Source organism: Nyctereutes procyonoides, unplaced genomic scaffold (assembly GCF_905146905.1).
Source record: "Nyctereutes procyonoides isolate TBG_1078 unplaced genomic scaffold, NYPRO_anot_genome, whole genome shotgun sequence".
Classification (NCBI taxonomy): Eukaryota; Metazoa; Chordata; class Mammalia; order Carnivora; family Canidae; genus Nyctereutes; species Nyctereutes procyonoides.
In genome coordinates, this window is record NW_026575033.1 from 2670093 (window position 1) to 2697362 (window position 27270).

At 41.8% G+C, this 27270-nt stretch overlaps 1 protein-coding gene across 3 annotated transcripts; it reads right to left on the reverse strand.

Moving 5' to 3' along the window:
• On the reverse strand, positions 1–26255 carry EEF1AKMT1 (EEF1A lysine methyltransferase 1). Of its 3 annotated transcripts, none has more exons than XM_055317420.1 (5): positions 24836–25084; positions 12839–13001; positions 9041–9120; positions 4263–4543; positions 1–2531 (listed from the first exon to the last, which is right to left on the reverse strand). In XM_055317420.1, exons 2-5 carry the CDS (start codon positions 12980–12982, stop codon positions 2395–2397), a joined length of 642 nt encoding a protein of 213 aa, XP_055173395.1. In that variant the 5' UTR covers positions 12983–13001; positions 24836–25084; the 3' UTR covers positions 1–2394. The 3 variants fall into 3 exon arrangements, with proteins under 3 accessions (XP_055173395.1, XP_055173393.1, XP_055173394.1); XM_055317418.1 differs by having other exon boundaries at positions 5–2531; positions 9041–9123; positions 24836–25077; XM_055317419.1 differs by lacking the exon at positions 24836–25084 and adding an exon at positions 26185–26255 and having other exon boundaries at positions 6–2531; positions 9041–9123.
• Positions 26256–27270: the final 1015 nt, after the last annotated feature.

A 27270-nucleotide genomic window follows, 5' to 3' on the forward strand; every position in this document is an offset into this window, starting at 1 on the left:
ATTAGCAAAGACTTTAAAAAGGGGTCTCTTAAAATGTTCTTTTTAGTTTTTAAAGTGCTTTGGTCGAGTGTAGGAGGTGAGGGTGCCTCCGAAGAAGTCAGGAAGCTGATTTTGGGCAGGCCATGCAGGGCGCACCTGCCTTCCTCTGCCCCAGCCTGCAGTGCTGCAGCCCTGACTCAGGTTTCTGAAGGTTGCAGAGGCAGAGCTGCTGACCTTTTATGAAATCCAGAAGTGGATCGCATGGGAACACAGGTTTGCTAAATCACAAGGGGTCCAAAGTAATAAAACACATGTTGGCTGCTTATTATACAGCAATTTAATTAAACGTTTAATGAGTCAGGCTTTGCCTTTTCCTTCCCCTCCCTCCACAAAGAAATGCGGTTTCTCCTCCTCATCTAGACGCTAGACTTGCAGGATAACTAAAATCCTGTATTTCTAGGCTGCTGCCTGCCCACAGTTCCTAAGTTACACATTACACTTCTATACATGATTTGTTACTAGAATTTGTTACTGGTCTAGGTAATTTCTAGTAAACTGACTCATGAGGAAATAATAAGGTAGGAGGTATTTTTTTAAAGAACAAACATTTATTGAATACTTCACATGTGCCAGGTGCTGATATACTGGTAAAAATTTAATGTCTCATAAATATACCAAGTGATTTTTAAAGTATATTAAAAATTATCCCAAAGTAGGACAATTGGGGACTGAGAGACGAGAGCCCCCACACCTCCTGAGCACTGGCGCCAGGGCAACGGGCTCTGCAGCACAGGCTGGGCTTCCACAGCCGTGAGGAGCAACCGAACAGTCCCTGATTTTCAAGAGCCGATGTTGGCTTTCTGCCCCCACGCCCACGGCTCGGCTGTGCCTCTCGAGGACGTGCACAGCCAGAGCACTGCTGCGTGAAACACCACTGCTAGCCCCGTTTGAGAGAAAGGAAAGCTCTGCTTGGCAGTGATGAGCAACACTTCCGATCAGGTTTTGTTAGCAAAGCAAGTCCTATTGGGTGGGGAAATGTTATACCTCCTCCACCCTATTTTTAAAGTTTTTATTTTGAAATGATTCTAGATTCACAGCAAATTGCAAAAATACTACAGAGAGGTCTTAAGCACAGAATCACACCCAGGAAATGGACACTGGTGCCGCCCACAGGCCCCACTCAGAGCTCACAGCGTTGTGTGTGTATGTGTGCCACCTAATGCCATCGTGGAGTTTTGTGGCACCGCTGCACAATCAAGATGCAGAACAGTTCCAGTTCCACCAAGATCTCCCTTTTCTGGTTCCCCCAACCCCATCTTAACCTCTGCCAACCACCAATCTGCTCTCCAAGAATGTTACATAAATGGGAACACAGTATGTAACCTTTGGGGACAGGTTTTTTCACTCAGCACAAGGCCCTTGATATCCAACCATGTTGCAGTTCTCAGTAATTACTTCCTTGGGACCTCTGAGGAGGAAGTGATGTGGCTGAGCGATGAGTAACTTTGTCTAGCATGCTTCTCACCTTTTTTGCTATAGTGTTTGGTTTGCAGACGGCTCGTTCTCAGGCGGCTTGGAGCATTTGATGAGGCTCTGGCTGAGCATGGAGGCGCTGTGCCCACACAGAGGGCACCTGGGCTACGTTCCTGTCATCCCTCCAAGAACTGGGGCGAAGAGGAAAAATCCGGGAGGCTTTCAGATACAGTTCCAAGGACTATCAGCTTTTTCCATGGAGGCAAGTCGTGTCTCCTTGAGGGGTTGGAGTAGATGACAGCCCCTTCACAAATCTTACTGTGAAGAATCAGCAGTCCGCTGGGTAGAGTCAGGCCCGTTTTAAGGGGGCAGATGGCCTGAGGCACTGGTTTAAGTCCTAATTCAGGTCTTGGCCAAGCCACTAAACTGTACTTCAGTTTTTTAAAAAAATATTTTATTTTACTATTTATTCATGAGATACACACACAGAGAGAGGCAGAGACACAGGCAGAGGGAAAAGCAGGCTCCATGCGGGCAGCCCGAGGCGGACTCCATCCCAGGACCCTGGGATCCGGACCTGAGCCCAAGGCAGATGTTCAACCACTGAGCAACCCGGGCGTCCCTGTACTTCAGTGTTTTTGTTTTTTTTTTTTTTTTTTTTTTACCTATTCTTAGGTGAGGAGAAAAGATTTTAGACGGGTTCAAAGACTTCTTCCCACTCTAATTCCACGGGTTCAAGTTGTCAAAAGCACCTAGAGCTCTGGAGATGCCTGCAATGAGGAAATCATCATGACATGTTGGATTCTTTATTTTGCAAATTAGGCCAGAGATAGCCCCACTTTGCAGGGGAGGAGAGGAGAGGAGGTTATCACTTTTCAATCTACCAAGGAAATAATAAGAGAAATGTCCCACAGGATCCTTTACCCTGTTGCATTACTACATTTAGATTTCCCGGTCTAGCCCAGAATCATAATTCACATAACAGCGAAACTCATTTCCCAAGGTTCGGGTGTGTTTTGGAATAAATTTGCACATCTTCACGCCAAGAAGTTTTGCTGCCTCTTCTTCCATGACGGCACCTGAAGGGAACAGACTCAGTGAACTCAAAGCCTAAAATCCCAACTGCAGTGCCATTGCCAGCAGCGAAGGGATTCTAGACTAGAATGCAAGAAGTAATAAGATGACAATATCACTGAACAAATAAGGGGGAAGGTCATTTCTTTATATCCCCTTTTACCTCCTTCAACACATTTGCAAATTACCTTCTTTTTCCCCTTTTTAACTTAATAAATGTTTTTTTCTACCTCTGCAAAACTGAGACACTTGGAAATGTAGGAATAGTTGTATTCCACAAAATAACATAAGGAAAGTAAACATGACTATTAGGAACTAGTGTTTTCCAACTGTGAGTCAAGAATCCCCCCGTCTCAGTGATACCTGGTCTTGTGAACTCGTGGGAGGACATTCACACCAGCTTCTGGCTGAGTGCCTCCATGTCTCACCCGCTGCCTGGCACGGGGGCACTGCTTGGATGCATCCCTGCATGCCTGGAGCATGGCTCCCACAGAACCCCATGGCAGGGAGCACTTCCCCAGCCAGCACCACCACAGACCCAGGGCTCGTCCTGGATTGTCTCCTTCTCTCCACTCCCCACCCTCCTTCCTGCTGCCATAGCTCATCCAGACCATGGCCAGGGCCTACTTCCATGGGCACCCTGATCCCTTTCAGCACAAAGTGAAAGTGTACTTTAGGCAAACTGGGTTCTATCCCAACTCCTGCTGTCACCTCTAGCTCCCCCCACCTGTGGGGCTTTGCACCTGTGCAGCACCAGCTGTGCTCCCCACATCCCTCCAAGGACCAGTAGGAGGAGGAAAACTGGGGGCCTCTCAGCACCGGTTCTGGAATTACAACCTCTTCCCCCCGGGGTGGGGGCAGCCTCTTGAGGCCTCTACGGGAATGCTGCTTGTCCAGGAGCCCTCCTGGCCCCATGTTAGGGGCGCCGCACAATCTTGGTGCCCACTCCACCCTTCTCTGATCGTTTCACTACACTTATCAGAACTGCTCATACATCTCTTCCATCTGTTCTGTTATGGATTTTAACCTACTCCCTAAAACTAAAAGGTATGTTCCGTGGGGTCAGAGCACCAGCCTGTTCCCCACCCCAGATGGCTGGCAAACAACTGTGGAATTAACAAGCCTTAAGTAAAACACGACTTGAGAGAACCAGAGTCAGCTTCTTGACAATTCTCCAACACCAGAGAGAACAGACTCCTTGCAGTTCTGGCTCCGGCTCAGCCCAGCCTGAGGGGCCTTGAGAGCCCAAACACCAGCCTCCCCAGTAGCTGAGCACAAGTTAATGTGCTAATTCTCTACCGACCCTTAAGAAAGTGCATCACTCTCACCAGTAAGAAAACTCTTCTGCTTAAATAAATCTAATCCAGGGTCTGGCTCTGTAACCTTAGGCAATTCGTTTTAACATTATTGATTCCATGTGTCTCTTTCATCAAGGGTAGAGGGTGGATCAAATACTCCTACTATGCCCGATGATGATGAGTAAAAATAACACAGCCCACTTACCAAGTGCCAGACCCCACCTCACGTGTATCCTATCACTTAATTCCAGTAATGCTGAAAGGCAGGTAGTATTACCAATCCCAGTTTACAGATAAGGAAACCCGGGCACAGAGAGGTTATGCAACTTGTGTAAGGTCACATAGAAGGTGGATTCCAGATTTGAGTTCTGAGATCTCTTTCAACTCCTGAAAACTAAGGCTGGAATATCCCGTCATCAGTGTTCCTCTGGCACCTACCTGTGCACAGCAGAATCTTGCCCTGAGTCAGATACTTGATGGTTTCTGATGTTTTTCTGAGACACTCCTTGGAAAGGTAGGGAGGATCTGCTATTACGATGTCAAAACTACGTGCAGCAATTTTTTCTGGTAAATCCAATGGATTATTATAATCATAGAAGATAAACTCCTCTCCGTATATAGCAAATCTTTTGTCATATTCAAAGATGTATACAGAGAAGTCTTCTCTGTGTAGGGCTCTCAGTTTCTGGTAAACACTGGGGGTGCTCACACAGGCTATTCTAGAAAACAGAAGGAACAAACTCATGAAAGATCTTTAATGTATAGCTTACGGTGCTTAACAACTACTTCACTAAGAAAATACAGGTACTTGCATTCCGCTTTTCTTAAAGGAAACCAGAGTACTAACTAATGTAAAGACAGTAAATTTCAAGAGAAAACTACACTGGCTCACTTTTTAAGGAATCTAGTGTTTAAAAATCCTGCAACTCAAAATTTTAAGATATGAAAGAATAATGTAATAAATGTAAACATTAGAAACACATTGGGAAGAAAGTTAGCCCAAGGCTTAAGTTTGTTTTTTCATATCAGTCCTCATTTTAACATTTACTTCTAATACTTTTAGTTTCAAATATTTCAAAGTTACTTTCTAATCTTCATAATCTAGAAAGAAAAACCCCAAATGACTGCCTCAATAACTCCAGTTTTCTGCAAGGATGCCTTAATATTTGACTTCAGTGCAGACAAGCTACTTTGAATCGCTGCTTCTTTTTTGTATAAGGAAATCAAAGAATGTTTCATTATAAACAGTTCCCAGTTTACGAAGAGTAGTGTCCCAACATTTAACTTTTATTACTTTTTTATAATATATTTTTAAAAGATTTTATTTATTCATGAAAGACACATAGAGAGAGGCAGAGACACAGGAAGAGGGAAGAGAAGGCTCCATGAAGAGAACCTGATGCAGGGATCCCTGGGTGGCGCAGCGGTTTGGCGCCTGCCTTTGGCCCAGGGCGCGATCCTGGAGACCCGGGATCGAATCCCACGTCGGGCTCCCAGTGCATGAAGCCTGCTTCTCCCTCTGCCTATGTCTCTGCCTCCCTCTCTCATTCTGTGTGACTATCATAAATAAATAAAAATTAAAAAAAAAAGAGTTTAAAAAAAAAAAAAAAGAACCTGATGCAGAACCCGATCCCAGGACTCCGGGATCACACCTGAACCAAAAGGCAGACACTCAACCACTAGCCACCCAGGCATCCCCCAACATTTGACTTTTAAACCAACGACTAAAAAGCTAGAAGTAATCTAAATATTAAATTATTGAATTGATAGTGGCACATTTGAGTGGAATGCTATATAGTCATTACTCTGCAAGATACTCAAGGAATAAGCGTAAACCATGATTTTATTATTATTAGTTTCGGAGGTAGAGTTCAGTGATTCATCAGTTGCATATAACACCCAGTGCTCATTCCATCACATGCCCTCCTTAATGCCCATCACCCAGTTACCCCATCTCACCACCCACCACCTCTCCAGCGACCCTGTTTGCTACCTAAAGAGTCTTACGGTTTGCCCTCTCAATTTTCATCTTATTTTTCCTTTCCTTCCCCTATTTTCACCTTTTTTCTTAAATTCCACATATGAATGAAATCACATGGTAGCATTATACCCTCTAGTTCCATCCATGTCTTTGCAAATGGCAAGATTTTATTCTTTTGATGACTAATATTCCCTTGTGTGTATGTATGTGTGTGTGTGTGTATATATATATATATATATAATCTCTTCTTTATCCATTCATCTGTCGATGGACATCTGGGCTCTTTCCATAGTCTGGGGACACTGCTGCTATGAACATTGGGGTGCAGCGGCCCCTTTGAATCACTGTGTTTATATCCCTTGGATAAATACCTAGCAGTGCAATTGCTGGGTCATAGGGTAGCTCTATTTTTAACCTCCACAGTTTTCCAGAGTAGCTGCACCAGTTTGGATTCCCACCAACAGTGTGAGAGGGCTCCCCTTTCTCTACAGCCTCACCAGCATTTGTTGTTTCCTGACTTGTTAATTTTAGCCATTCTGACTGGTGTGAGGTGGTATCTCATTGTGGTTTTGATCTGTATATCCCTGATGGCAAGTGATGTTAAACATTTTTTTCATGTTTCTGTTGGCCATTTGTATGTCTTCTTTGGACAAATGTCTATTCATGTCTTCTGCCCATTTCCTGACTGGATTTTTTGTTTTTTGGGTGTTGAGTTTGATAAGTTTTTTAAACATTTTGAATACTAGCCCTTTACCTGATAAGACATTTGCAAATCTTTCCCATCTGTAGGTTGCCTTTTAGCTTTGTTAACTGTTTCCTTTGCTGTGCAAAAGCTTTTTTCTTGATGAAGACCCAATAGTTCATTTTTGCTTTTCTTTCCCTTCCCTTTGGAGAGGTATCTAGCAAGACATTGCTGCGGGGGATGTCAAAGAGGTTGTTCCTTGTGTTCTCATCTAAGATTTTGATAGATTCCAGACTCAGGTTTAGGTCTTTCATCAGTTTTTAATTTATTTGTGTGTATGGTCTAAGAGAAAGGTCCCATCTCATTCTTCTGCATGTGGCTGTCCAATTTTCCCAACACCACTTGTTGAAGAGACTTTTTTTCCATTGGATATTCTTTCCTGCTTTATGGAAGATTAGTTGACCATAGAGTTGAGGGTCCATTTCTGGGTTCTCTATTCTGTTCCATTAATGTATGTGTCTGTTTTTTTTCTTTTTTAAAAGATTTTATTTATTTGTTCATTCATAGAGACACACACAGAGAGAGAGAGAGAAAGAGAGGCAGAGACACAGGCAGAGGGAGAAGCAGGCTCCATGCAGGGAGCCCAACGTGGGACTTGATCCCAGGCCCCCAGGATCACGACCCTGGCCGAAGGCGGCGCTAAACTGCTGGGCCACTGGGGCTGCCCTATGTGTTTTTAAGCCAGTATCATACTGTCTTGATAATCACAGCTTTGTAATGTAAGTTAAAGTCCAGAATTGTGATGCCTCCAGCTTTGGTCTTCTTCTTCAATGTTACTTTGGCTATTGGGGTCTTCTGTGGTTCTATACAAGTTTTAGGATTGTTTGTGCCAGCTCTATGAAAAATGCTGGTGGTATCTTGATAGGGACTACGTGAATGTGTAGATTGCTTGTGGTGGCATAGACATTTTAATAATATTTGTTCTTCCCATTCATGAGTATGGAATGATTTTCCATTTCTTTGTGTCTTACCTCTTTGGCTAGGTTTAGTCCTAGGTATCTTATGGTTTTGGTGCAATTGTAAATGGGATCAATTCCTTGATTTCTTTCTTCTGTCAGAACAAGAGAGAGTTAAAAGGGCTCCAAAGCATGATGGTGAAGGGAGACACCAGGTAAGGCCTGTAGCAAAGCCAGAAATCAACTAGTCCACATAGGAGCAGCTGGTAGAGCCTCAGGAGTAACTTCTTTCATGGAATTGAAACATGTCTCAATTTCCTGATAGGAGGTTCACATAACCAGAGGAGAGTTTGAAAGTTAATTTGTTTTTTTTTTTGAAAGTTAATTTGTGATATGAACATAGAAATACATAAAATATAAGAATTATTTTCTTCAGAAAAATGAAAAATCATACAGAGAAAGAAAAGTATAAGGCTCAGCTGTAAGGAGCATTTGTGGTGGCATAAAATAAATCCTGTTCTAACCAAACTTAGGACATAAATCTATCAGGAGTGTAGACAGAAAGCAAGCATATGTGTTGAGTATGAGAGAGCGCTAAATCCTCACACTCCATAGTGAGAAGTCAATAAAGAACATCTACAAGTGACAGACAGATCTAGAAGTGCCAATACAAACATGTATTTAGAAATATGATTGTAAATACCAAAGCATCCACTAAAAGAGAGCAGAAAAGGGAAGGGAGGTGCACAAGGGGGTAACAAGCAATTGATTTTTTTTTTTGAACGAGCCTTGTAGCACAATTTGACTTTAAATTTTTTTTTAAAGATTTTATTTATTTATTCATGAGAGACACACAAACAGAGAGAGGCAGAGACAGAGGCAGAGGGAGAAGCAGGATTCATGCAGGGAGCCCAATGTGTGACTCGATCCTGGGACTGCAGGATCACATCCTCAGCCAAAGGCAGATGCTCAACCACTGAGCCATCAAGGGGTCCCCTGACTTTAAATTATATGCATGCAAAATTCTGATGAAAATAAAAACTGGATTAAAAAAATAGAAAACCTGTATTCATTTTCTTAATATTTTATTTAAAAAGTAATTTCTAAAATAAATAAATAAATAAATAAATAAATAAATAAATAAATAAATAAATAAATAAATAAATAAAAAATAAAAAGTAATTTCTACACCCAACATGGGGCTTGAACTTACAACCCTGAGATCAAGAGTTGCATGCTCCACCACCTGAACCAGCCAGGCTCCCCTGAAACTCATATTCTTAAAACTTTAAAAGTCAAACATTAAGATTTTTTTTCTTTTAAAGCAAACAGTAGGCGTATAGAGGTAAGAAACAGGTTAGAAAATGTTAAAATTTTTAAAAAATGTTAAAATAAAGAACAGAGGTAGAACATCTTACAACGAGTGGATTTCTATGTGTCCCTAAACTCAGTACTGGAGCAGTTCTTTGTTATGTTCCGCAAACCATGACTTACCACTTTTGCAGATTATGGTTTAGACTTCTTAGAAACTACTGCTCAACTACGAAGGACATTTCAAATATTAGAAGACAAAAGAGAAACAAAATCTGGATCTCACCTGCCATGCTCTCCAGCAGCTGCGATGGCTTCCTTCGCAAGGTGCAAGGCAGTTTCCTGACTGTACCAAAACTGGCTCAGCTGCTGTGACAGAGCGATGATGAGTCCAAATCATTTTAGAACTGCCAGAAACCATGTCCTTTTAATTCATATCTACCATATCGGTGTGCAAATTTTTTTCATTTTTTTCTTTTTCTTTATTTCTTTTTCCTTTTTTTTTTCTTTTTAAAATGAATTATTCTTTGAAATTATTTTCAGTTAACAGAAGGCCCTAATTACTAGAATCTAGGCACTGGGCGCCAAGGGCTGCTGATATCCCAAAAGGAGACAACCAGTCAATGCTTTTGCAGATAGAAGAATACACTCTCACCTTTGGGTGACTCTTGTCCAAAATACTGAACCTGAATCTGACTAAGCTTCTAGATTCAACTGCCAATTTAGCAGAATCATAAATATGGAAGAGAGAAGAACATGTTAAACGACACCACAGGAATGACATTGGCAAAACCTGGTCTATAATCATCTTCCGAGGCTCCCTGTCTCTACCTTATGAATGTTTCCTGAGTTGTTTTTCCCTTGAGGGTAAGTTGTCATCTTGCTCTTCTTTTCATGCTGATTGATAACTTTCTTTTAACTTCATAGTGATCTTTAATTATCCACTTAATTAATAAATTAAAGGGGTAAAATTTTATTTTATGAAAAGATTTTATTTATTTATTCATGAGAATCACAAAGAAACGCAGAGAGATAGGCAGAGGGAGAAGCAGGCCCCCTGTGCAGAGCCCGATGCAGGACTCGATCCCAGGACCCTGGGATCACACCCTGAGCCAAAGGCAGACACTCAACCACTGAGCCACCCAGGTGCCCCAAGGAAGTAAAATTTTAACGGAAAAAGTAGATTCTTCTGCAATGGAATAGGTCCAATTCTCCAATAGGCCTCCCTCCAGAATAGCAAGGCCAGGAGGAAGTGGTGGGAGTAGGCAAGGGTGCTGCCTGTGTATGCTGATGGCTCTTGAATCCAGCTTTTAAAATGTTTCCAAAACATATCATTTCAATAAATGCAAAAATAAAAAACTTTGCATTTATGCAAGAAAATAAGTAAGAATCAAAAAGGCATTAAACTACTAATATCTGCACACTATGTGACTGTTGATCTAGAAAATATCAAGGGGGATAAATGTGTCCAAAGACAGAATGTACATATTCATTTGGATATGCATAGGTATGAACTATGTCTGTGTCTAACCATTCTTAGCTGCAGGAAAATGCCAACCTCTGACTCTCTTTGCTTAGGAAGCTGGAGGAAAGCCCCTAGCACACACAGAGAGCTCTGCTTGACTTGATCTGGGAGGTGGCTGAATTTCCTGGCATTTGGCTACTGAGCGGCCCTTGCTCTTACTCCAGCATTGTCAGGGCACAGCTGTGTGTTTTGGCTCTCCTCATACCCTTCTAAAAAATGAAAACCTTCCTCATAATCAGCATGTGGCATGAACATGGCTTTAAAAGTCAAAAGCACTTCTAGGCCTTCGAAGAAAAACAACAGTCCCTGCCCCACATCTCCCTACCACCCGAGCCCCACTCCTCAGAAGCCTCTTTGAACTCCTGGCTCTTCTTTTGATCATTTGGCCCCATATTTCCAAATATTATGCTTTAAATGCTACTTTCTTTTTTTTAAGTATATTTATGTATTTATTTTAAAGTAATCCCTGCACCCAATCTGGGGCTCAAGCTCACAACTCCAAGATCAGGAGACTCATGTCTTTCTGGCCAGGTGCCCCTAAATGCTATCTCTTGATTAATCCATGTCCCTTCCCCTCCTCATATAACTGTAACCTGCTTGGGTAAAAATCATTTGTCAGTGTTCACTGTGGGGCCAAGTAATACATTATGCTTCCATTTCCTTCTAAGTGTGGAAACTTTTCTTTTTCCTAGATTTAATAATGTATCATTTGCTTGTTTCTTTGAGCCTACCACTAATCCCTCTAACATCCTCTGGCCGACTTGGAGAAGCAGTGCATGGGAGGTCAATCCATAAGACCTACCATTTCTAAAGTGTTTTTTTTTTTTCTTCACATTTAACTGATAGCTGAGTACAGAATTTAGGCTGAACAAAACTGTACTCCAAATACTGAAGACATTGCTCCACTTTTTCCTAGTTTCTTTTTTTTTTTTTAATTTTTATTTATTTATGAGAGTCACACACAGGGAGAGAGAGAGAGAGAGGCAGAGACACAGGGAGAGGGAGAAGCAGGCTCCATGCACCGGGAGCCCGACGTGGGATTCGATCCCGGGTCTCCAGGATCGCACCCTGGGCCAAAGGCAGGCGCCAAACTGCTGCGCCACCCAGGGATCCCAACTTTTTCCTAGTTTCTAACAAAGCTATCAAGAAGTGCAGTGTGACTCATCCTGAGACTTTGTAGGTAGCCTGCTTTTCCTCTGGATGGTTCTAAGATCTTGTCACCTGCATACAGAATTTTCACAGTCATGTAACCACGTGTCTTAGTAAAGGATCTGCAGTTCTGGGAAATTTTCTAATATTAATCTTTGAAGATTCTCCCTTCTTTGTTTTCTGTTCTATATTTCTAGAACTCCAATTAGTCAAATATTGAGTCTCCTGGATTTATTCTCTAGTTTTATAATGTTTTCTTTCCAATACTTGTTATCATTCTCTCTCACTTTTTTTTCTCCCTAGGGGATTTCCTCAGTTTGATAAACAAATGAAACTAAATCAAAGAAAGTGTCAAAATTATAGAAATACTTAATTGTAAGTAGTGGGATTAGGATTACTTATTTTTGGTCTTCATCTTTTTATAGATTTTCTACAACAGCCATGGATTGCTTTTAGAGTCAGAAAAAGAACATACAGTGCTTAAAACATTAGGCGGGGGGGGGGGGGAAGAAAAATAATACTGTAGTACTTCAAATTTCTGACATTTACTACCTACAGAAGCATCAAACTAGAAGACAAAGACATGTAAAGAAGGGAAATTTGTGAAGAAAGAGGCTTTTATGTAGGTGGAAAATTTAGTGTAAATATAAAGAAATATTTTTATCAGTCAGATTCAAATAGATGATAAATAGAATTCTATACAACTTAAGAGATCCAAACTTGACACAAAATGTAAAAGGCTATTAAAAAAAAAAAAGCATATAAAAGTTCTCTTCTAGTTGCAAAGTGACAGAGAGAGACAAATCCGTTATTGAGGGGTGGGCACGGACCAAAGCTTCATCTATTTGTAAACTATATCTTTCAAAAATTTAAATGTCCAGGTTCCAGTTTTGGTTTCCCTCAACTCATTTTTCCCCCTAATTTCTAATTTTATTTAGACCATAAAAATATAATTAAAATACATTCTATGCACTAAAAATTAGTATCTTCTTTAGAACTCCCTTTCATCTTTTTTTGTTGCATGTTTAAGTTCAGTTACCCCATTTATTGCAATGATGTATTTTACCCTTTCCTCAAGGATGCTGGGCTACATAAAAACCCACAGAAACCATCTATATACAGGAGGAAGGCACAAGTTTGTGTTGGTCATAAATGATATGCCGTCCCCGTATCTGAAAAGTCCACTTATCTGACCACTACTAGCCTGACAGTCAGAACAGGAAAATCTGCATTTATATTGTCTTCAATGTTCATGGACTGCTTTCTGTCTTAGCTCCACAGACAGCTCCTGAGGGGCAGGTAAGACAGACACGGGTGTGAAGTGGGACACAGACACAGGGCAGGTGTGGACAGGTGTGGAATCGGTGCCATACCTATACTTCCTGAGAGATGTGGAATGGATTTACTTACCCAGTTCTCTTCTATTATTCCAATGTTATATTTATCATCCCTGCCAGGGTCACTTTGTTGCTTCTGCTCAGCATAAAATTCCTGGAGGGCTGCTAATGTGTGGGAAGATAGCCGAGGGATATCGTCATCATCAGAGTCACTCATTTCACAAATGGTCTACAACCTGCAAATAAATGAGCAAAGGTGTTGCTGGGGTATTTTTCCCCTTCACATTGAATAACAATTTAGAAATTTTTTATCTCATGGCAAGGATCCAAACTGGAAGTGAGTTTTATAAGGGAAACTCATATTTAAAATTTCCGAGATCAAACATCTATTGAAATCTCCTATTGAACGACAGCTTAAAGAAATGCAGGCTTTTCCTTTACATGTATTCAGTTTTTACAAATGAGATTCTCGCGTTTTTAAATTTTTTTTTAAGATTTTATTTATTTATTCATGATAGAGAGAGGCAGAGACACAGGCAGAGGGAGAAGCAGGCTCCATGCACTGGGAGCCCGACGTGGGACTCAATCTTGGGACTCCAGGATCGCGCCCCGGGCCAAAGGCAGGCGTCAAACCACTGAGCCACCCAGGGGATCCCCAGATTCTCTCATTTTTAAGACTCATGGCATAATGTAATTTTTTACTGTGAGTACCTAAAGACATTTTGCTTTCTTCTGGCACCCCAATAGGCATCTGTGGACATCTCACAGTAGATTCCCTGAATTGGAGATCATTCCAAGCTTGGATGTCACTGTTGAGGTGCTCTAAGGCTCAGGGGTGTTACAGATAGGATGAGTGAAGGATAGACAGAGGACAGGAATAGAAGAGGTATGGAAATTTAAAGGAAGCAAGGAGAAAGGGAAATTTAAATAGAAGCAAGCAGAAGGGGAAGAAGTAAAACACAGGGAGGGAGAAAAAAGGAAAGTGTCTTGCAGGACCTGATGGCCAGGCCAGTCATTTCTAGGAGTACTACTGGAGTTAGCCAGACTGCGAGGTTAAGGCACAGAACTGGTCCAGACAGCAAGTTTGCCCAAGACTCCTGATCACTGCAAGTTCAGGGGGTTCCCCAAACCACCCTTGTGTTCAATAATTTGCTAGAAGGATTCACAAAACTCACTGACAGCGATTTTACTGACAGTAGTAATTACTACAGGGAAAGGATACAAATTAGAGGGATCCCTGGGTGGCGCAGTGGTTTGGCGCCTGCCTTTGGCCCAGGGCGTGATCCTGGAGACCCGGGATCGAACCCCACGTCGGGCTCCCGGTGCATGGAGCCTGCTTCTCCCTCTGCCTATGTCTCTGACTCTGACTCTCTCTCTCTCTCTCTCTCTGTGACTATCATAAATAAATAAAAAATAAAAAATAAAGGATACAAATTAGAGCCAGCCAAACTTAGAGGTGCATAAGGTAGAGTCCAGAAGAGTCTCAAATAGGAAGCTCCTGTCACCCTCAGGATGCATCACCCTCCCCAGCACAGATGTGGGAAAATATGCATGAAGTCCTGCCAACCAGGGAAGCTCTGCAGAGTTTTGGTGTCCAGCTTTTATGAAGGCTTCACTATGTTGTTGGTATAAGTGACTGAATGCCCACCTAGCTGAAGTCCCTCACCAGCTCCCCCAACCATGAGGTAGGGTTGATATGGCCTCAGGGCCCCCCATAAATAACAAAGACCTTCCTACAACTTGGGAAAGTTTAAGTGTTTACATGTTACCTCCCAAAGGCCATGACAAAGGCCAAACCTCTCTTTGAGGTCAAATTCCTTACTACACAGGCACCAAACATATTTTTAAGTCAAAAGTCATCTAAGAGCATAAAAACAGCATCCTATTTGCTTTTAAAAACATTATGTCTAAACTGTACAGCAAGTGATGTGTTGAAAATCAGCATAGATTATTCAAAAGCTTCGTCACGTTGCTCCCTTACACCTTCAAGTACTATGAGAGTGTCTGACTGACAGTCCTGGCCTCCCGCCCGTGTCACCAAGGGCAGCCGGTAAAAGAGCATTCAAACCTGGCAAATTCCCCAGGCTGAGGAAGGCAGCCATTTAAATTGGGAAATGCTGGGGCACCTAGTTGGTACCACCTAGTGGTATCTGACTCCTGGTTTTGGCTCAGGTCATACTCTCAGGGTCCTGCTGGGCTCCTCACTCAGCATCAAGTCTGCTTGAGATTCTCTCTCCCTCTCCCTCTGCCCCCTCCACGTCTGCTGTCTCTTATCTCCCTCTCTCTCTCAAATAAATACAATATTTTTTTAAATGAGAAATGCCCTCTAGATGCTGCTTTTGCACTCCTTTTCAAAATCAAAAAGCTAGCCATTCTACCTATGATCCTAAAAACAACCACAAACAAAACCAAACCAAAAGAAATCTCATATGTACCAACTATTGATAAACCAATGTATATTCATAAAGTACAAATAGCTTGTTGATTCCTTCTTTCTTATCTTCATCAAAGACTCTCTTGTAAAAGCTTGTTAATAAAACATCTGGTCACACAAATTAATCCAGAAATATAAATAAGTCCTCTATGCATAAGCAGTTTCCCCTTTAGGAAGAGACGGAGCAAAACACAAGGTACAAACACTATGACAGGGACACCTGGGTGGCTCAGTGGTTGAGTGCCTGCCTTCAGCCCAGTGCATGATCCTGGAATCCCGGGATTGAGTCCTGCATCAGGCTCGCTGCATGGAGCCTGCTTCTCTCTCTGCCTGTGTCTCTGTCTCTCTCATGAATAAATAAATAAAATCTCTAAAAAAAAAAAAAAAACCCACTATGACAGATTTATATAAAGTTCAAAAACAAGTAAAATCAAACTATTTGTTTAAGGAAGCATACAGAGCTATATTTATCAAAGACAGACTACTTTTGTTACCAAACCTTCCCAAATAGAAGACTCTAGACCAAGAAAATTCATTGAGGAGTTCTATCAAAATTTAAAGAAGAGGGCAGCCCAGGTGGCTCAGTGGTTTAGTGCCGCCTTCAGCCCAGGGCCTGATCCTGGAGTCCCAGGATCGAGTCCCACGTCAGGCTCCTTGCATGGAGCCTGCTTCTCCCTCTGCCTGTGTCTCTGCCCCTCTCTCTCTCTGTGTCTCTCATGAATAAATAAAATATTTTTAAAAAAATTAAAGAAGAAATGTTGATAATTTTATCATCCAGAAAACAGAAGAAAAAGGAATACTTGCCAATTTATTTAATGAAGCCAGATTAAGTCTAACATAAAACGTGTCAGTATACAACCTGGCTCAATTTCTGATCAGACATTGAAGGTGATCAGATATCAAAGGCAGAGGGGAGGGGGCAGGAGTTGGTTTCTGATGAAACTGATTTATCAAGGTTCTTGCTAAGGCTAGATTTACAAAGAAGTGCACAAACGGGCCGAAAAGGTTCAGGAGCCTGACTTTAAGTCTGGTGGAGCAAACCATCTTAGCTACAGGAAGCTATGGCCTGCAGGTCAAATTAGGCCTGTGGCTTGTTTCTGCAAACTAAAATACTCGAAAACAGCCACACGCTTTTGTTTACTCATGGCTTATAGTTGTTTTTAAGACAAGCCTAATATTTATCACCTGGTCTTTTACAGAAAGTTTGCTGACTCCTAGTTTAACAGTTTATTTATTTATTTAAAAGATTTTATTTATTCATGAGACAGAGGCAGAGACATAGGCAGAGGGAGAAGCAGGCTCCATGCAGGGAGTCTAATGTGGGACTTAATCCTGGAAGATCATGCCCCTGAGCCAAAGACAGATGCTCAACCACTGAGCCACCCAGGCATCCCTAGATTTAACAGTTTAAGTGAGAAAAGCCATATGATCATTTGCATGGCTACTACAAAAGCATTTGACAAAAATCAGTGTCTGTTCATGTTAAAAACTGAGCAGGGATGCCTGCCTGGCTCAGTGATTGAGCGCCTGCCTTGGGCTCAGGGCGTAATCCTGGTCCAGGGATCGAGTCCCACATGGGGCTCCCTGCAGGGAGACTGCTTCTCCTTCTGCCTGTATCTTTGCCTCTCTCGGTGTGTCTCTCATGAATGAATGAATAAAATCTTTAAAAACAAACAACTGAGCAAACTAGGTGTAAGAGGGAACCTCAATCTGTAAAAGGGCACCTACAAAAAACATAAGCTTCATACTTTTCTTAGTGGTGAAATGCTGAATGCTTTCTGTCTATGCTCAGGAATAAGGGAAGGCTATTCACTGTCACCACTTTAACATTATCCTGGCCTTGCCAATTAAGGCAAGAAGGGAAACAAACAAAACAAAAAACAAGCAAGCATTATGATTGGAAAGGAAGAAGTGTCTCTATTAGTAGACCTGATTATTCACAGAGAAAATCCTAAGGAGGGATCCCTGGGTGGCGCAGAGGTTTAGCGCCTGCCTTTGGCCCAGGGCGCGATCCTGGAGACCCGGGATCAAATCCCACATCGGGCTCCCGGTGCATGGAGCCTGCTTCTCCCTCAGCCTGTGTCTCTGCCTCTCTCTCTCTCTGTGACTATCATAAAAAAAAAAAAAAAAAATCCTAAGGAAATACTACTCTCATGGAGGTGATCAAGGTCAATATCAGTGGTGATAATTCATTATCAATGGCAGGTCCCCTTGATATATTGTGATGAAAACAACACTTCACCTCCATGGTTCCCTCCCTCCCTGAAAAACACATAATCCCAGTGTAAGCATGACCAAAAACCAGACAAACCCCAATTAAGAGACATTCTACAAAATACTTGTCAAAACTGCCAGGTGGTCAAAAACAAGAAAAACATAAGAAACAGTCACTGCTGAGAGAAGCCTAGTGACATCAGAATAAAGTATGGACTTTGGTTAATAATAATGTATCAGTATTGTTCACTAATTGTGACAGATATATCCTATTTTAACAAAAGATATTAATAGAGGATACTGGTTATAGGTATAGAGGAACTCACTGCATGTTTGTCACAATTTTTCTGTAAATCTAAAATTATTTTAAGATAATGATTATTTTTAGAAGTTTTAAGGAAGCATAACCAACTTCAACAAAAACTACTGGAATTAATAAGTGAGTTTATCAAAGTTTCAGAGTACAAGGTCAATACAGAAAAATAAATTGCATTTCTGTATTCTAGCCAAATAAATGGAAATTATACCTAAAAGCTATTTTCCACAAAATAGCATAAAAATACTTATGAGTATATTTAACACAAAGACTACAAGACCTTGATACTGAAAATTCCAAAGATTGTTGAAAGAAATTAGAGAAGCCCTAAATAAAAGGAGAGACATACCATGCTCATGAACTACAAGAATCAGTATTATTAAGGTGTCAATTTTCCCCAAGTTGATCAACAGATTCAATCTCTCTCAAGCAGGGTGTGCGTGTGTGTGTGCGTGCACATGCATGAATGTGCATGTAAGTTTTATTTATTTATTTTTAAAGATTTTATTCATTCATGAGAGACACAGTGAGAGAGAGAGGCAGAGACACGGGCAGAGGGAGAAGCAGGCTCCCTGCAGGGAGCCGACACGGGACTTGATTCCCCAACTCTGGGATCACGCCCTGAGCCAAAGGCAGATGCTCAACCACTGAGCCACCCAGGAGTCCCTGCATGTAAGTTTAAAATAGAAATTGACATACTGGTTCCAGGATTTATTTAATCATTCATTCACTGAAGGACGTTAGGCTTGGTTCTAGGTTTTGGCTTATTATGAATAAAGTACCATGAACATCTGTGTACACTTTTATGTTGTTTTTCTGACTGAAGCTTTGTTTGTATCAACATCAGACAAATCGAAATTTATCAATATTTAGATTAGCTCCTATATATAGCCTCAGCACGAGAAACAAATGGCCAAAATAAGAGTGGACAGATAAAACAAGTAAATCAAAAGAATGGAAATGCTGATGAGAATGTAGGGATATTGGTACTCTCTCTAATTTGGGTAATAATTTAAATTAGTATAATCTCCTTTTTGAAAGAATTAGATAGTCTGGATATAAGAATATTCCTACTTTCTGACCCAATTCTCATTTCTAAACTTTATATTTTGAAATATTTACAGATTCACAGAAAGTTGCAAAACTAATCTGCAGAGGTCCAAGTATCCTTCACCTATTTTTTCTCATTCTAACAACTTAAAAATAAGGATGTAACTTTAAAATGATGGTATATAAGTTTAATTGTAGGCATGTTTTCTTAAAGTGATGGTATTCTTATAATCCATGGTGTCTCAGATTTGATGAAATAGAGTTATCCCTGGAATAACTGTAGGCAATAATGCAATGAATCATCCATGCAGCAGATCCACCATTTTATAGCCTCATAATAAAGTGGTCAGAAAGAGGTGAGACTGTTCTGGGAATTAACAATGTCTAAGTGGTATTCACGGGAATGAATGGTGAAAAAGAGTGTATATAAAGTTATTAAGAGGATTTTGGGAAGACTGTCTCCATACCTCAATACCTGTACTGGCACAATCTGTCTGATGTAACTATTTTAGAACTCTAGAGTTTGGGACACCTGGGTGGCTCAGGGGCTGAGTGTCTGCCTTTTTGGCTCAGGTTGTAATCCTGGGGTCCTGGGATGGAGTCCCACATTGGGCTCCCCTCAGGGACCCTGCTTCTTCCTCTGCCTATGTCTCTGCCTCTCTCTGTGTGTCTCTTATGAATAAATAAATAAAAACTTAAAGAAAAACTCTAGAGTTTATTCGAAGGCTTGCAAGGAGGACAAATTATGGTTAATTTCAGTCAGATCTGGCACTTAGCTCTACAGTGGCTTCCCATCTCCCGCTCATTATTCCTGGTCAGGAAGCTGTCACATGATTCTGTCTTATGTTTGGTGTTAATATACCAAGGTGAGGACACGGAGGGATCAATGCTATTACAAGAAGTGTTTTAACATTATTCATAGTCCTCCTAGAAAGGAGAGGCACAGAGTACCATGATTGGCCACCTAAAACTTGTGACGTGGGGACAAGAAAGCAGAGAGACACCAGGAACTCTACTGCTAAGATGAGTGGAAAGGAACTAGGTGGGGATGTCTCCTGTTTGGGCACACAGTAAAAACACACATTCTACAGTTTATGTTTGGGAGGTCTGTGATATGACCTTGAGGTGCCCATGAAAGCTGGTTTGCGGGGAAGATGTAAACAACTCTAGACACTGGTTTGGCTCTGTAATTAGCTGATGCCAAATAAACAAATACAAAACCTAAAAGCAAACAATTTTAAAATTCCCAGCAGCAGTTTGTATGCAATTTGTGGGTGACAAGGTAGGCAATCAAGGGCTCTGTTCTTCAAATATTGGGGACCTGTGTACTGATCACTAACTGCTGCTTCTGATTGTGGAGGCACAGAGGCAAGCAGCCCTATAGCAAGGCTCCCACTCCCGGCTATCATTACTTCCACCTCCAGCTGAAGAAACTTTGAGAGGATTTAAAGGGCCAGCACTTCTTTCTTCACCTTATTTTTCTCTTTTTCTCCTTTTGGGAGTCAAATATTTAAGGACTAGATCATTATAAAAAGCAAATGCATATACAGGGAAATTCAGAAAGTCACTGATGGTCTTCCCAGGAAGAAGTGGAGGCTCAGGAAAAAACCTGAGAAGACCTTGTTTACACCTCAGGCTGATACTCAGCATAGACAGCCCCACAACAATTAAAAACCAAAAATAACAAACAGAATGATAATAAAAATCAGCAAATCATTGGGAAGGGGAAGAATCTGATTTCCAGAGTTACCACATCATTACATTCAAATAGCCAGTTTTAAACAAAATAATCACAAGGCATAAAAAAACTGGAAACGTAAAGCCCATTCAAAGTAAAAAAGTAAATCAACAGAAACCATCCTTGAGAAAGAGCAGATGGTGGACCAACCAGACAAAGTCTTTAAAACAACTGTCTTAAAGAGCTAAAATAACTAAAGGAAGATGTGGGAGAAGCTAAGAAAATGATGTATGAACAAAATGGAAATATCAAAAGGGAATTCTGGAGCTAAGAATTACAATTCCTGAAATGAAAAACTCACTAGAGGAATTCAAAAGCAGATTAGAGGAGGCAGAAGAATCAGCAAACTTGAAGGTAAGATAAGAGTTACTGAGTTAGGGGGGAGGGAGGGAAGGGAAGGGAAGGGAAGGAAGGAAGGAAGGAAGGAAGGAAGGAAGGAAGGAAGGAAGGCAGGAAGGAAGGCAGGCAGGCAGGCAGGCAGGCAGGCTGAAGAAACATGAACAGAACCTAAGGACATACTGTCAAGCGGAGCAAATACACATAGTGGGAGTCTCAGAAAGAGAAAACAAAGGGGCAAAGCAATTATTTGAAGAAATAATTGCTGAAAACTTTCAAATTAGGTGAAAGAACTATAAACATCCAAGAAGCTTAATGAACTCTTTAGTAGAATAAATTTCAAATACCCACACATTATAATGAAATTATCAAAAGCAAAAAACAGAATCTTGAAAGCACTAAGAGGGTACTTGCCCTATACAAGGGATCATCAATAAGATAATTGGTAGATTTCTTTTTTTTTTAATACTTTATTTATTTATTCATGAGAAACAGAGAGAGAGAGGCAGAGACACAGGCACAGAGAGAAGCAGGCTCCATGCAGGGAGCCTGACGTGGGACTCAATCCCAGGTCTCCAGGATCACGCCCTAGGCTGAAGGCAGATGCTCAACCGCTGAGCCACCCAGGTGTCCCAATTGGTAGATTTCTTATTAGAAACTCTGGAGGTCCATTTGCTTCAAAGTGGATGGAACTGGAGGGTATTATGCTGAGTGAAATGAGTCAATCAGAGAAGGACAAACATTGTATGGTCTCATTCATTTGGGGAATATAAATAATAGTGAAAGGGAATAAAAGGAAAAGGAGGAAAAATAAGTGGGAAATATCAGAAAGGGAGACAGAATATGGAAGACTCCTAACTCTGGGAAACAAACTAGGGGTGGTGGAAGGGGAGGTGGGCGGGGGGTGGGGGTGACTGGGTGGCGGGCACTAAGGTGGGCACTTGACAGGATGAGCACTGGGTGTTGTTATTCTGTATGTTGGCAAATTGAACACCAATAACAAATAAATTTATTATTAAAAAAAAAAGAAACTCTGGAGGTAGAAAGGAGTGGACTGATATAGTAAAGTGCTAAATAGAAAAAAAAAATCAACCAACATCCCTGTATCTGATGAAAATGTCCCTCAAAAGTGAGGGAGAAATTAAGACATTTACAGATAAACAAAAGCTGAGAAAATCTGTTACCACTAGAACTGCCCTGCAAAAATTGGTAAAGTGAGTCCTATAGCTTAAAATGAAAGTACACCAAACAGTGATTCAAGGCCATATATAGAAATAAAGGTCTCAGAAAGGTAACTAACTAAATGGGCAATTGTAAAAGCTAGTATTATTGTAACTTCAATTTGTAACTCTTTTTTTTCTACGTGATTTAGGAGACCAATACCCAGGTATCTATCAACATATGAACAGATATATATATACAAAAGAATATTATTCAGCCTTAAAAAGGAAGAAAATTCTAACACATGCTACAATGTGGTGAACCTTGAGGACATTATTCTAAGTGAAAAACAGTCACAAAGAGACAACTATTCTATGATTCCGCTGATACAAGATGCTTAGAGTAGTCAAATTCATCAAGACAAAGTAGAATGGTGGTTGCCAGGGGATGGGAGGAATAGGAAGTTGTTTAATGTGTATATAGATTCAGTTTTATAAGATGAAAAAGGGTTCTGGAAATGGATGGTGGCAACTGTCACACAACAGTGTGGATGTACTAACACTACTGAACTATACACTTAAAGGTTAAATGGTAAATTTTATGTAACATGTATATTACCACAATAAAAATATTGAGGTAAAACATTATTAAAGTGGATATCAGGGACAGGGATGCCTGGGTGGCTCAGGGTTGAGTGTCTGCCTTCGGCCCAGGGCATGATCCTGGAGTCCTGGGATGGAGTCCCACATCCGGCTCCCTGCATGGAGCCTGCTGCTCTTTCTGCCTGTGTCTCTGACTCTCTCTGTGTCTCTCATGAAAAAAAAAAATTAAAAAAATAAAATATTTAAAAATAAATAAATGAAGTAAATTAGGAATGTCAAAAGAACTGCCTGCTAATTCAGCAATAAAACAATATTCTCAATCAACTGCTAATTTGAACTTTGTGGTTTTATAGTTTTGTTTATACTGAATTTGAGAATGTGTTAAGTTTTATAATTGTTGAAAAATCAAAAGCAGGATGAATTATTTGCCTTTGAGGTTATAATTTAGAATAAAAACTTAAATCAACAATAGAAGTGTCTGCAGCAGTCCCACTGAGGAATGGTAAAAGGCTTTAAATGAGCAACTTTAGCTTACTGCAAAAAGCACAAAGAATACATTTTTAGCAAAGCATACCAGGATCCATCAGGTGGGAGAATTTCCAGGTGGAAATTCCAAAGATTAGTGTGTTGTGCATGCCAAACTGAGAAACACTAAGAAAATACAGCAAACTGATCTGCAACCTACTAAAAGGTTTCATCTTGGTTTGGTATTTCAGGATTAGGAGTTCCTTTCATTCAGTAAAAGAATCGGGCAACTATTAAAATTCAATGTCTCCTGGCAGAGTTGAAGCATACAATCATTTTCTGATCAAAGCTGCACCACAATACTGTCTAGAAAAGGTAGAGGACAAAGGAAAGTATATGTGTGTTAATATATGTGTGTACATATATGTATGTGTGCATGTCCATATACATTCATATAGGCACATGTACATACATATATCCTTAATATACACAGAAAACTTTGAATTTTTTTTTTAATTTTTTTTTTTTTAAATTTATGATAGTCACACACACACACAGAGAGAGAGAGGCAGAGACACAGGCAGAGGGAGAAGCAGGCTCCATGCACCGGGAGCCCGACGTGGGATTCGATCCTGGGTCTCCAGGATCGCGCCCTGGGCCAAAGGCAGGCGCCAAACCGCTGCGCCACCCAGGGATCCCTGAATTATTTATTAGTACTAAGTACTTTCCACAGCTCCATCTGTTGAGAAGGGCTTTCAAGCTGCAGCTTTGAAAGCTCTTAGCTAATCACTTAGAAATAAAACATGAAAATCATAACCAGTTGGCATTAAACACAAAATAAAGAATTCCAAAAGGGACTTTAAGAACACTGTCTACTTTCACAGCTGTAAAAGGCAAATACACTCCAATCTATATTTTAGCATGAATTTTGTCCCCAAATAAAATGTTCTCTTAAAGCTGACCAAATCCATTTCATTTGGTAATCACTTATCAAGGTACTGCCTGTAGTAAGCACTGTTCTTGGTGATGGAAATCAAAGTCCCAGTCCTCTTGGAGCTTATATTCTAGAGAGGCACAGAGAGACTATAAGCAACAAATAAAATGTGTTGGATGATGGTAAGATCAATGAAGGAACACGTGGGAGAGTGGAAGGGGCTGCAATTTTAGCAACTGTTTCCTACATTATTAAAGTGAATTCAAGATTGCATCACTTGTTGGGGATCCCTGGGTGGCTCAGCAGTTGAGCCTTTGGCCCAGGGCCACATCGGGCTCCCTGCATGGAGCCTGCTTCTCCCTCTGCCTGTGTCTCTGCCTCTCTCTCTCTCTGTCTCTCATTAATAAATAAATAAAATCTTAAAAAAAAAAAAAAGATTGCATCACTTGTTAAGTGGGGAAAACTTAAATCTGCTTATGTAATAAACATTGTTCAGACTAAATTAAATGAACTTTAGTTTCAATATACCTAACTCTTAATTAAGTCACTACTTCATCATTATCTTTAGCATGTTTAAAATTTTTCTAAGTGGGTTTATGAAATTGATGTAAAAGAGATTTTCACAACCAAAAGAGTTGGGAAGTGCTATGCTTCCTTAAGGCTCATATAGGAGATCAGCAGTTCTCATAGATTTTGCACACGCCCTGCTCAGGAGGGGAACAGCTAGTGATGTCTGGAGACATCTTTGGTTCTCAGAACTGGGGAGGGTACTACTGGTTATCTAGTGGGTAGAGGCCCGGAATGCTGGCAAATACCATACCTTTGCAAGACAACCCTCTGCAACAAGGAACTATATGGCCCCAAATGTCTGCAGTGCTGACGTTGAGAAACAGACAAATGATTGTGAGCATGTGGTGAGACCTCTAATAAAAAGCACATCCACCATTTAGGGCAGTGGGATCAGAATGAAGAGCCTGTGTGGGCAGGGAATAGAAGTGAAACAGCAGGTGGCATTTTAACTTGGACTAGAGGGAGAAGAAAAGATGAAGAGTGAGGACTGCAGAAGGAACAGCATGAGCAAAGAAAGGGAGGGACACATTAATGTGCAGCATCCGTAGGGATTAGCAGGCTCCTAATGGATTGTGGTTACTTTCTATTTAAATAGTACTTATTCAGTATAACTAACATAATCCTAAAAGTAACGTGTAAATCCACATTTCAAATGTATAAAATTATTCACTTTCCATATATCAAATTTACTAAAGCAAGCCACTCCCCTTCCCAACCGTATACATTCACACAGCGTCATATTGCCGTCTGCAAGTTATTTTGGTCAAGGCAGTGTGATTCAGTGGAAAGGGCATTAACCTAGGCCTCATGTCAGACTCCTGAGTAAATGCGGGGGGGAGGGGGTGGGGGGGGACCTAAGATAGTTTGGAGGCTTCCCCTACAAATGGGTAAGAATGGCCTATAGTTTAATATAGATCATAACGTACAACGCGGTCAGCACCTGCTGTACATGTACACCTCCCCGCAGCCACATCCCTATCAAGCCATCCTGCTCTTAACCCATCACCCTCCCCGCCGGAAGTGTCCCCACCGAGAGGGATCCCAGACTGTGACCCTCTCTGGTGCCCTGGGCCCTTCCTCTCTTACCCATCGCCCTCCCCCCACCCCCAAGCGTCCTCATCCAGCGGGGCCCCTGACTGTGACCGTCCTGTGCCCTGGACCCTTGCAGCAGCACCGCCTGCCCTCGGGGAGCTGAGGCCTAGTCTACCCCACTCTGCGCCCCACGCCGGCAGAGCACCTGCTCCTAAGGCCCCAGCGCAGGTGCGGAGGCTTGGCCGTCAGGAGCAGTGGGCCCCGTCCGGTTTCTGACCGGAGGGGCGTTCCCGTCCTGCCCGGCCCGGGGGGGGGGGGGGGGGGTCTCTCCTTCCGCACCTGGCCTGCCTCACCCCAGACGTGCGGACCCTTCCCGGCTGGGCTCACGAGGCCGAGGCCGGGTCACACACGAGCAGCTACTCTCGGCTCGGCTGCAGCTCGCCTGCCATCCCTAGACACCACTAATTGAAGCCCTCCTTCTTTACTGCACTGGATAAAGGGTGACAGACAAAAAAAGAACCATAACCGATTCCGAAGCCCGAGCAGCGCGGAAAAGACCGACCCCACCTTGGCGCCCGGGATCGTCCCCTCTCGAGCCACGCGTGCGCAGTCGCCTGGGGTGGGACAGTGGGCGGGGCCGCCCCGCACGGGCGCGCGTTCGCGCATGCGCGGGCCTTCCCTCCCGCGGGCTCTTCCGCGAGGCCTGGGAGGGTGGGGTCTCCCGGCTGTTCCAGCCCCGCTCCAACCTCCCGCGAGTGCGGACTCTCGCCGTTCTCTGTCCTATAAATTACCTCCAAGGATGGTGGCAGTAAAAGACAACATTTAAGGTTTTAGATTCCCTTCAAGGTAAATGTCTTCCAAGTAGCTTATTTGGCACTTGAAACTAATGTAGCGTGTCACAGACATCAAATTCAAACCTTTATCTAGTTGACTCAGTTTTAATAAAGGAATTAAGAGGAATTAAAATTAACTAAATTGAGGCTTTGTAACATCGTTAGGATTGGAAAAACTCTCAAACCCTGGTCAGATTTCCTCCCCCCTCGGCAGGATCTACCTACCCAAACTTAAGTGTGGTTAGTGTCAGTCTAGCCTCACGCATCTTCCTGCGGGGTCAGCTGCAAATAATGCGAGATGCAAGATCTGACTGCTCAACAGCTGTCTTCACGCTGAAGTAAGACCAGCTACTAATTGGCAATCTAATTATGACGCAAAAACATTTTCCACGGAAATGATGGCCACTTTTTGGTCGGCTGACTTACCTGGAGCCTTTCTGAGCCTTCCCGGAATTGAGTGCGTTGACAGTGGTATAGGCACCGAGCACACAGTATCTACCGCAAAACAGGCGCTTAATGTAAGAAGGGTTCCCGTCCACATCAGACTGAGGTACTTCTCCATTCCCCAAGGCGATCAACGTTATGTCCCTACCTTCTCCTCCTTTACCAATTTTATGATCTTGCTAAGTTTTATATATTCTAAATAGCTTTAAATCCTTTTTTCGATAAGCTGAGGATATAAATGAATTGCTCAGCTGCCAAAGGATGCCATTCAGTAGTTCATAAAAGAGGTTTACAATTTTGTACCATAATTTCTATTTTAAATACTGTTTCCAGGCCTATAACAACTCATGCTTTATTTCTACTTTGAAGGCTCTGA

Excerpts from the sequence above, each read along its gene's own strand:
- EEF1AKMT1 (XM_055317418.1), bottom strand. The coding sequence starts at position 12,982 with ATGAGTGACTCTGATGATGACGATATCCCTCGGCTATCTTCCCACACA. Across the intron at positions 9,124-12,838 it reads GAATAATAGAAGAGAACTGG|CAGCTGAGCCAGTTTTGGTA; the intron begins GTAAGTAAATCC and ends GCTCTGTCACAG. Across the intron at positions 2,532-4,262 it reads CAAGATTCTGCTGTGCACAG|GTGCCGTCATGGAAGAAGAG; the intron begins GTAGGTGCCAGA and ends TGTTCCCTTCAG.